Source organism: Desmodus rotundus, chromosome 10, assembly GCF_022682495.2.
Source record: "Desmodus rotundus isolate HL8 chromosome 10, HLdesRot8A.1, whole genome shotgun sequence".
In the NCBI taxonomy this organism is placed as follows: Eukaryota; Metazoa; Chordata; class Mammalia; order Chiroptera; family Phyllostomidae; genus Desmodus; species Desmodus rotundus.
This window is the reverse complement of record NC_071396.1, coordinates 73,888,986-73,899,910: the sequence shown is the minus strand read 5'-3', so window position 1 is coordinate 73,899,910 and position 10,925 is coordinate 73,888,986. Positions and strand designations below refer to the sequence as shown.

Sequence of the window (10,925 nt, the reverse complement as noted above, 5' to 3'; positions counted from 1 at the left end):
AGATTTCAGTAGCCAGACAGACCCATTCCTGTAGATTCTACACCTGACTAAAAACTAAGTTGTTTTTAAATGAATTACTAAGGGGCCACATTATCAGCACAGTTAATCAATTATCAAGGTGTAGTGAGCCTGAAATACATATCTATTGCATTTTTATGTGCTAAATTTTATCACTTTATTTAGTTAAAGTGTGTTTGTATATAGTCCAAAAATGCCAAACAACTATGTAAATAATCTTCAAAGTTTCTTATCTAAGAGTTTACATGCTCTCTTTCATATCATTGCTTATCTTTCCAATAAAATGTATTTTGTCTACCTAGGAGTATACGTATCATAAATTTCAGATTAAAAAATATTTTGAAGGCTTTAATGAGTCCTACCAAAACATTTGCGAAAAATGAAATACCTCGCGGTCATCGCTCTGGACCGTGCACACAGCCTGCCCTCTAGTGTTTCTTTCTAAATCCTACCAAGTTTCAAACCACACTCTTAATCTCAAAATGCTAGGTTAACAGGATTAAGAACTGAGTCATCAAATTCAAAGAACAAGGTGAAATACCCAACACAGATTAAAATTAAATTAGAGAAAAGTGAAGGTCCTTCTGGGAGCTGGCGGTACCTGTCCGGAGAGATACTGTACTGCACAGTTCGTGGTAAATATATTTGTTTCATTTGGTAAATAGGGTCACAATAGGGAGATAAGCGTTAGTTCAAATGCCAGATGTAGATGTATGTAAAGTGCGACAACTTTCTAACTACTAGCACTGATGTGATTTTATTACTATAATTAAAAAACATTCCAAATGTTGATTAATTTCAAATATTGATGAAATAATGGAAGGTCTTATTTTCCAAAGTAGCAAATATACATAAAATAGATAAATACCCCCCTTTGGAAGAATTAAGATAATCTAATATTTTAGAGATTTCACTTTATTAAAGCATACAGTTGTTTCACTTTGTGAAGTTTCAAACATTTGCATTTGAAGTGTTTATAATGAATGTATATGAATTAAATCTAAAAGGAAATTCATTATCTGAGAAGAAAAGCATTTAACTGTAAACTATGTTTATATATCGATATGTTTTGTAAGTATGAGAAAATGCGTGAAGCTGCTTTGCTTTCACAAAAAAATAAGTTGAAAAAAAAAAGGTGTTCAGCCATCTAGGTGAAAACTCACTTGTGGATTTAGAATTGGAGGGGGAAATCCCTCTGATATATTTTAACTAATTCTGTGCTTGGTGATGTTTATTGTTGACGAGGAAATAAAATGAAATTTGAATTCTGTGGGGTTGCAAGCCCTACTATTCATTACTTTAAATTTCAGGTACTTTAGATGATAACCTTATTTACTGTCCTAAAGAATGTAAACAAACTAGAGACTCGGGTTGTCTTTTTTAAAAAACATGTATATTCCAGGCCTATGAATTGTCTAAAGTCATAAAGAAAACTTGACAGAAAAATGCTGTGAGTCACCATGTGTTTTCAATTAATGCCAACAAAGACTAACCTGACGGCAGGCATTTGATGCAGGTTTATTTTTCCTTTGCACTAACAGCGGGAACATGAAGCTGCCACTCCTGCTGTTTATTGTGTATCTGCTGTGGTTGAAAGAATGTCACTGTGCACCTACTCGGAAGGACAAAACTGCTGTCCACAGAAACCTGAAGGGTGTGTTTAGTTTCCTTATCTGTGCTCTGTCCTGTTTGCGTGTTTGCGTGTCCCGCCGGCGTGTACAGTGATTCACAGTTGTAAGATACCGTATTCATTATGCCCTCTAGTTTCACAGTGACACGTTCTCTAGGCACTTAAGCCAAGTAGATGTGACGCCAAACATCTGGATAAAAATAGCAAATTCCAACTGAGTATCTGAGAACATTCTCATATCCAGATGTTTGCTATCATGCAGATAGAACTTGCCAACTTTTTGACTGCAGTTCTTGGTATCATCCAGATGTTCGGTGTCCTTCAAGCAGTTTTAATGAACAGTGAAATTCTTTTCTAGCATTCGAAAAATTTAAACAATTAAAGTAATCTGTGATGTTATTCTTGAGATAGTGAGAGAATGGGTTATAATGACATTGAATCTGGTTGGTCTGTGCTCATTAACTTCTGACCTTTGCCTGACAATATATGCTTTGAGTACTTAACACTTAGAAAAATAAGTTAGTTAAGATGTTGCTTTGCGGGGGCAGTCTGTAGTTAATTTGGAGGCAAAAATAGGCTCCTTAGGAAGCCACGTTGGTGACTGTGGAGAGAATGACAGTGAATTTTATACCCACTAAGGGATCATTAAAAGTGTGTAGGACATGTCCAGTAGGTTATTAAAGAATCTTGCACTATATGAAATACTTTCTAGGTATGATGCCTCCTAGGAAGGTAATTGAAGCTGAGAGAAAGGTAAGTTGTTCACTGGGTTTGAGGTTCCCAGTTGAGTGTTTAATATAAATTGTGATGAAAATTCAGAACTTTCTATAATACAAACATGGATAAATGAAAACAGGCCTGGAGGAAATGGCAAGAATGAGGCTAAATGAACGCTGGCTTGTTCAGGAGCTCCGCAGTGAGGAACAGAAGGTATTGCCCATGTGGCCGCTGAGTCCATGTGGCAGCTGACAGCTAATTCATTATGATCTGCTTTCAGTCTGATGCTATAAAAGAACAATTAAGCTTCTATTTAGAAGACATAAAAATAAGTGAATTCATTGTATTTTGATGCAGATACCAATACACTGTAATGTGATCAGATCTCAAAGAAAAAAATTGCAGCGTATCTTTTAGGTTTTGCCAAGGCAGGGGAGACAGATGTTGATGAAGAGGTGAAGAAGGCTTTGGTTGGCATGAAGCAGATGAGAGTCATGATGGACAGGAGAGAGGAGGAGCATACAAATCTAATGAAAACCCTGAAGAAATGCAGAGAAGAAAAACAGGTACAGGAATTGAAGATACTATCTGTTCTTGAACATATCTAGACCATAAATATTGCACTGATAAAGGCGGTTGATTAATTACTTATTTTCCCTAGTAATAGATTTCTTTTGGAGACCAGCCCCTATTGAAGGAAAAGTTTGAAGGACATTTTTAATTTCTTCACAGAACATATTCCCTGTGGAATAGGCCTGTGCAGGGCTCCAAACCCAGGGATTTGGGGGATTCAGTTCTGTTTGGGAATGCTGCTTTCTTAAAAATGCTGTATCCTTACTTCCTTCTGAGTTAGGATATTGAGTCAAAAGTGTTCAGGGAGTTTTTGGTTAGATCAGCGGCCTCCGAAGTTTCTGATCTCTATCCCTATTACTAAAATGTTTGTTAGCATTCACTCATAAACATATGCATATTAATTTATTTATAAATTGGAAACATGACTTGCTACCACTAATAGCTCAAGATGCAAAATACACTTAGGATGAGGTTTGTGGTTAACTAGCGTGGAGGTAGTTTATATTTCAAATAATCTAGATATTTTGAAATTTTTTAGCCCAATTACCAGATCTGATTAGATCATCATATTTGTCCTCTGTCACCTGGCCAATAAAGAGCTCAGAATGAAGAAGTGTCAGCTCTGCCTTTGCTGCTTGTCTTTCTGAGTTGAAATTATTCATAACCTGCTGGGTTTTTCTTTTTCTCTTTTTTTTAGCCTTCTGTCCATTTGGTGAAGACTACTTTAGTTAAAACTAGGCATTAAAAGCCATCATTTAACTGAGTCCTCCTAAGTGCAATTCATTGTAATTGGCTGCAAGTGACCAGAGAAAGAGGAAGCCAGTGTCAGTGCTTCTGGAATGTGGAGGCCTCTTCCCCAGGGTCCTCACACGCCCTTGGCCTTGTGCAGTCGCCTGACAAAAGCACAACAGACAGTGTGTATGAAATAGTACACCAACCTAATCATTTTTAAATTCAAGCAACTTAACCTAACAGCTGTGGCTCAAACTATGTATCTTACCAATGGAGCATACACATTATATTCAAATGTCCATGGAAGATGTTAAGAATTGTTCATGGGCCCGGGTTGGTGTGGCTCAGTGGATTGAGTGCCGGCCTGCAATCCAAAGGGTCTCCAGTTTGATTCCCAGTTGGGGCACATGCCTAGGTTGCAGGCCAGGTTCCCTGTAGGGGGCAGGGCGCATGAGAGGCAACCACACACTGATGTTTCTCTCCCTCTCTTTCGCCCTCCCTTCCCCTCTCTCTAAAAATAAAATCTTTAAAAAGATAAATAAATAAAACATTTTTAAAAAACTGTCATGTTACAATTATAAAGCTCAATACATCTCTAAATTATAGACATTGCATGGCTCATGGTTTAATAGCATTAAGCATCAACATAATATTCAAAACAATTAAATTTTTTAAAATTTGTTTTCCAAAATTACCCTTAAATCAAAGAGGAAATTAAAACTTTAACAAAGAGAACTTGGAAAATATTCTAAATTTTAGCAGTGAGAGTAAATTACTTTTAAAATTTGTTTTCATTAAACAAATTTTAAAATTGTAGTAAAATACATATCAAATTTACCATCTTAATTGTTTTTAAGTGTACAGTTCCATAGTGTTAAGTACTTTCACATGGTTGGGCAGCCAATCTCCAGAATTCTTTTCGTCTTGCAAAACTGAAACTCTCTACCCAGTAAACAACTCCCCATTTTTCTTCCCCAGAGTCTATTTTTAAATTTAAAAATACAAGTAGAATTTCTAATATTTCCTTCCTATACCTATAAATTTGGGGACCACTGAGTTTCAGATAGCTACCAGAATTCTCTTCACTTCTGGCCTCCTGGTATCCAGTGAGCAATTGAGGCAGGGTTGTATGACAGGCAAGCTGACCACAAAGCTGTGGCTAGGCTGTCACCACACTGGCTGATGTTTTGGCCACACCTACACCCTGCATCCTGCAGGGTCCCTAGCAAGGAAAGGAGATTGCCTGACCAGCAGCTAAAAGCTCTCCTTCCATTTGGCAGCAATCAAAAGATTTTTAGGAAATTAAGAATAGCTGTTCATGAGGAAAGTGTGGCAGCCTCTTGAGCTGCCTTCTTCCATGGTAGGCTTGTGAGCCTGGCCACTGGGACTAATGACACCACTACTTTCATTTACAGATAAGGAAACTGAGGCTTGAGATGTTAATGAATTTGTTAACCCAGTGCTGTCAAGAATGACCAGGGAGAAAGTCAGCTGGTGCTCTGCCTGTGGGACCTAGTGACTTTCTGTTTTCCTCCCTTTCCCCAGCCTCCTGGCAAGCCAAGAGTACAGCACTATGAAAAGAATGCTCCAGCCCTGGCTGGTGTGGCTCAGTGGATTGAGTGCTAGCCTGTGAACCAAAGCGTTCCAGGTTCGATTCCCAGTCAGGACACACACCTGGGCTGCAGGCCAGGTCCCCAGTAGGGGGTGCTCGAGAGGCAGCCACACATTGATATTTCTCTCCCTCTCTTTCCCCCTCCCTTCCCCTCTCTCTAAAAATAAATAAATAAAATCTTAAAAAAAAAAACTCCAGTTATGGATGGGTCAGGTAAGCAAGTGTTGGTTTCAGTTCTGGCCCTGAAGAATCCTAGGACCCATAGAATTTTAATTTTTGTTAAAACCACTTATTATTTAAAAGTTCATTGATTCACACTCTTAAGATCTAGACACTCAATTCAAAATTTAATTAAAAAAATAGGAGTTCCCCTCCCTAAAATTATTTTAATCCTAGAATAGGGGATACTTTAGACAAACTATGAACCAGCAAATAAGGGATTGGTGTCCTAGGACAGAGCACCACCCATCCTCAAGTGACCCAACATTATCACGGACCGCCCCTCCTCAGCCCCTCCTTGTTAATATTTAGTGAGAGCATAGGAAACCCACTGAACTGGAAAACCCTAGTGTGGCTTAAAGTAATCTGCCCCCACTCCAGGTTTACATAAACTACTCAAATTGATGTGGACATTTAGGGGGAAATGGAATGGGCATTCTTAAACCAGAGATCTACTTCCCCCATGGCAACATTTCCCACCAAAACTTGGAACATGTGATTTGGTATTGGTTTTTGTTATGCTCTTGGGCGTGAGTGGAAGAAAATCAGGAACTACTATAAATCAGTGCCAAGGTGAGGCAACCTTTCTTGAGAAGTATAGGGTTCCAAAACTGTTCTGTAAAGCCCAAGGAGACAGGAAAATCCTGTCTGGGTCACAAGGTACATTTGGTAGGCTGAGGCCCTGCCCGTTTTCTTTTATGGCATATAGCGAATGCCACCTGGCTTAGCCTCAGGAATCTGCCATGAAGGCTGCCGAACCATGTGAGCCCAGCCAAGGAGATGCAGATTTTCAGTGCCCAGGTGTTCTTTGGGCTTAATATTCCAGAAAAGGGTAAATTATTTTTTCCCACTAGGTGAAGATGCACACTAAATTAGTTTTAAGTACAGAAACTTTGCTCCCTCATGTAATCTTCACTTAAGGGAGTGGCCCTTAGCTCTGAGACTGTCTTCTTATGGGTGGGCCCATGACACCCGTAATTCACCTGAACCACATCTTGGGTATGGAGGGAGCCTGTCTTCAGAAGTTCACACTTGTAGGGATGCCAGGGGTCTTGGCAGGGGTGCCAGCCTGAGAGGAGCTTAGGGGACAAGGCTGAGGTTCTTAGGGATAGTGTCACTTCTGCTAGGCTCCTTACCACCCAGAGAGGGACCTGGCCAAGTACCGCCAGTCGCCACAAGGGGGAGTGCTCGGAATATGGACAAGAAGAATGAAGGTACTCAAAATAATAGCATCTTGACAATTAGAATCATTTATAGGAAGATTTGATTTGATATACAAGAATCGTGCTTTCTTACTGTTAAAAACATACAAAAATTAAAAGGAGCATAACTGAAAGAAATAAATGCATCAGCTTTCTAAGCCTTAAAACTGCTTTCCACATCCCTCAAGGACTAGGTGCGAAGGCAGACAAGTAAACAGGTGAATTACCTCAGAGTAGGGACTAAGTCTTCATTTCCGGTTCAGCCGCATCTAGTAATGTCTGTCCCATAGCAAGCACTCAATAGATACCTAGTGAATGAATAAATGAATAGATGGGTAAGATTTGCACAGTCTTCAGAAGGGATCAATCAGTGCTCTGTTTCTTTAGAGAAGTCAATAGATTATTTTTTTATTTTTAAAAATATTCATTTATTTATTTTTAGAGAGAACGGAGGGGAGGGAGAAAAAAGGGAAGAGAAACATTGATTGGTTGCCTCTCTCACATGTCCCAACAGGAGACAGAACCCACAACCCAGGCATGTGCCCTGACCAGGAATCCAACTGGTGACATTTTGCTTTGCCGGATGATGCCCAGCCAACTGAGCCACACCCACAAGGGCTCAGTGCTCTTTTCTTAATCAAAGAGAAAGCTTTCTTCGGGGTAGATCTGTCAGCTGCTAGGGACTTGAAGGAGCGAAGTAGCTTAGAATACGTGTATTTTTAAAGAGTGAAATCAAATGAGGTATACAATACATTGAGTCATGAAATGCAAATAGGATGTTTGTTTCTGCTTTTTAATTAGGAGGCCCTGAAACTTATGAATGAAGTTCAAGAATACCTGGAAGAGGGAGAAAGGCTATGCCAGGAGTCTCTGGCAGATTCCTGGGACGAATGCAAGTCTTGCCTGGAAAGTGACTGCATGCGATTTCATGAAACCTGCAAACCTAGTTGGTCCTTTATGGAAAATATGGTAAGAGAATAAGAGAGCATAAGATTTTAAAGTTTTTAAATACCTACTTCAGCTTACTTTTAAACCATTAATTTATATTAATATTTAGAATATAGATGCCTGATCTGATACTGGCCTTTTGCAATCTAGACTCTTAACATTCACGCTTATATATGATTCACCTGTGTATATACAATTTATAAGTTCAAACAACCATTCAGCATTTGTCCCACCATTTAATGACCCTGTATGTATCTCTCTTAGAAACACCCTGACTCTTTCTGCCTTGTATTTATTATTTGTGAACATGTTCCCACTAGATTGTAAGCTCTTTAAAGGCAGGGACTATATCTCATCTATCTTCATTGAAGCATTATAGATATCCAATAAATGTTTGCTGAATTGTATTCTGAATAATAGTCTTATAGTCTCTGATTTCAAACCACTTTAATTTTTTTCCCTGGAGAACAAACATTTGCCTCCTGAATCTCTTTCAATGGGCTTGCCCTCTATGGCAGCATGCACACGGGCGTGCACACAGAGATTCATGTCCCCTTTAGGCCTACCCATGCATGTCTTATAGGACTGGCATGTTTTCTTTCTTGTCCCCTTTGGCTATCTTCTGGACAGAGGGAATCACAGAGGGGGGTGACCTGAATAGGATGAGCTCTGCCCTATAAAAGTCTCCTACTCTATTGGCCTGAATTTCCCTTCCCCGTCAAGAAGTGAGCTGACTATGAAATGGAGTGAAATTTCCCTCTCCATATTAGAGCATGCACTAATTAGAGTATGCTTCTGGCTTGGCAGTGCCATACCCAATTATAGAGTGAGCCACCCTTAGGATGATTCGTTCGCCAAGTTAATTTGCCTCCACTGTTAATTGCATCTGCTCTATTTTTATTGCCACTCTCGAATACACCAGAATATGGTTGAATAAGCACTGGCTGGAAGTCAGGAGGTTTGGGGACCATTCCTATCTGTGTCAGTTGTGTGGCCTTATGAAAATTTCTTGGGGCTTTAAAGTTTTGTTTTTGTAAATGGATTCAGGTAAACAGAAGCTGGCAGAGGGAGAGGCAGAGGATGCACCCAGATTATTTTTGAGAAAGGCATGAGTACTCTAGGAATTTCTGGAGAACTCTTTGAACAGCACTGGGAGGCGTAGCAGTGATGTGTATGTTCCCCAACACACAGTGTAACCATATTACTATCATAGAAGGGCAACCGTGTTCTGGCACAAACTTAAGTGTCACACAGATGAAGGAGCACATGGTGTGACTGCTGGAAAATCTTCTCCCGATGAGTAGAGAATTCCAGAATTAGAGCTTCATTCCTTTCACTACCGCCAAGAAGGGCTTTGATGACTGCAGATGAGTAACATCCTAAGTAACCTATTTAGCTGTATTAGGCATCTACAGTTTAGTTTAAATGTTTTGATGAGATGAGAGAGAGCAGAGCGTAGACACTAATGTAGTCTGCTGAGGGAAAAAAGAGAAGAACTAAGACACGAAGACATGAAGACAGAGGTAAAAGACAAGAGCCTTATTCATAGTTTTCAGGCAATCTACACAGCACCCTTTGGACCAGGGCATGCCAACCACCGCGAGTACATTAGCCTGTGGCTTGTCAAAAATATTGAAAACTTGGTCTTTTTAGGCCTTTTATAGGCTATTATAAAGCAAAAGGAATTTCAGATCCTATTTCTATAGTCAAAGTCAAAGCCACTACAAGAGTGTTAATAAATTATCTTATATTAAATTTCCTTTTCCTAGTTTGCCCAGAATTGTTCTTGATTTGGAATGACTACTGTAAGTTGACTTTAAAATTTACAATAAAAAATAGTCCGGAAAGATAATAAATTTCTTATTCCATCCTGTCCCTGACCCCACAGATGGAACAGTTTTTCAGGAAGATATACCAATTTCTGTTTTCTTTCCACGAAGATAATGAAAAAGATCTCCCTTTCGGTGAAAAGGTCATGGAGGAAGATGCACAAGTGACCCAAATAGAGCACGTGTTCAGCCAACTGATGGTGGATGTGAGATTTCTCTATAACAGGAGTTTTAACGTCTTCAAACAGATGCAGCAAGAATTTGACCAGGCTTTTCAGTCATATTTCATGTCAGATACAGACTCACTCGAGCCTTACTTTCTTCCAGCTTTATTCAAAGAGCCAGTGAGAGAAGCAGGCCTTGTGCAAAGCTGGGACATTTCTAGCTTCCTCCAGCTGTTCAGTGATTTCAGTGTCTCCATTTATCGAAGTGTCGGCACAGCGATTACTGAGACACCACATGCAACGGACGAGTCACCAAAACAACACAAAGGCGAGTATTAGAGGATTATTTTTACTTAGATGTTCATATGAAAGTCAAGTTTTATTTAGCTTTGGGAATGGTAGACATTTCTAAGTCATCGTGCAATGTTTCTGAGAGTGAGTTTATGGATAATCGAAGTTACAGAGGCTTTTAGAAGCTCTGAGGTCTGCCAAGCACTGTCTCTCTTCCATTATTGCTGAGAGTTCGGTGGGCATGTTCTGTCATTGAAGCAAATTATCAAAGCTGAAAAGGAAAGTGGGAATAGGGTGAGAACTTTTGGAGAAAAAAAAGTTGCTTCCTTCACTAAAACTCCTGTAGATGCTCAGCTCCATTCTGCTGGAACATCATGGAGTTTCTTTAAAATAACAGGATCCTCAACTCCTAGTAGGGAAGATGCCTAGTGTTGCATAAAAGCAGGTCACGTTTAGTACCCCCATGGCCTCCTCTGTTTCACTATTGTAATTCCTTACATCATAACATTTATTCATGAAACCACAGAAACTTCTCATAGACAACCCCAAAACTTCAGAAATAAGAATTTCTGTAAAACATATGAATTGCCTTCTATCGATACCACTCATGCCCTTGTTTCAATATTTCATGCTGGAAAAACAATTCTGCCTCATGTTTCAAGGAGGGAGGAGAAAATGTCTTCAGGCTTCTATAAGAGTGGCTGGGATGCAGCATCTCAGAAATGAAAGTTGCTGTGTGAGCCAGCGTAGGATCTGCATCTCCTGGGACTTCTTTCCTATTGACCACGGAGGCTGCTCCCCTCCAACACGGGAAATACAATGGGCTCCCTCCGAAGTCCTGTCCTGTGTGACAACATGGATGACCCTGGAGGATATGATGCTGAGTGAAGTGAGCCGAACATCGAAGGACAAATATAATAAGCTCTCCCTTGTATGAGGGATCTGAAAAAGTCAAACTCATAGAAGCAGCGAGTGGAACGGTGGTTGCCA

The 10,925-nt window shown here is 39.8% G+C and overlaps 1 protein-coding gene across 3 annotated transcripts in view; it reads left to right on the top strand.

Annotated features, from left to right (window-relative positions):
- Window positions 1-552: 552 nt before the first annotated feature.
- The window catches only part of CLUL1 (clusterin like 1), a 30,557-nt gene continuing 20,184 nt past the window's right edge, over window positions 553-10,925 (top strand). The window contains exons 1-5 of one of the 3 annotated variants that reach the window (XM_045187861.3): window positions 553-653; window positions 1,560-1,672; window positions 2,771-2,931; window positions 7,505-7,672; window positions 9,540-9,972. In XM_045187861.3, the coding sequence (XP_045043796.1) occupies window positions 1,567-1,672; window positions 2,771-2,931; window positions 7,505-7,672; window positions 9,540-9,972 (868 nt within the window). In that variant the 5' untranslated portion in view covers window positions 553-653; window positions 1,560-1,566. Of the gene's footprint in view, window positions 654-1,559; window positions 1,673-2,748; window positions 2,932-7,504; window positions 7,673-9,539; window positions 9,973-10,925 lie in introns of those variants that run through there. The other 2 variants (XM_024580201.4, XM_053913450.2) reach the window with 2 other exon arrangements.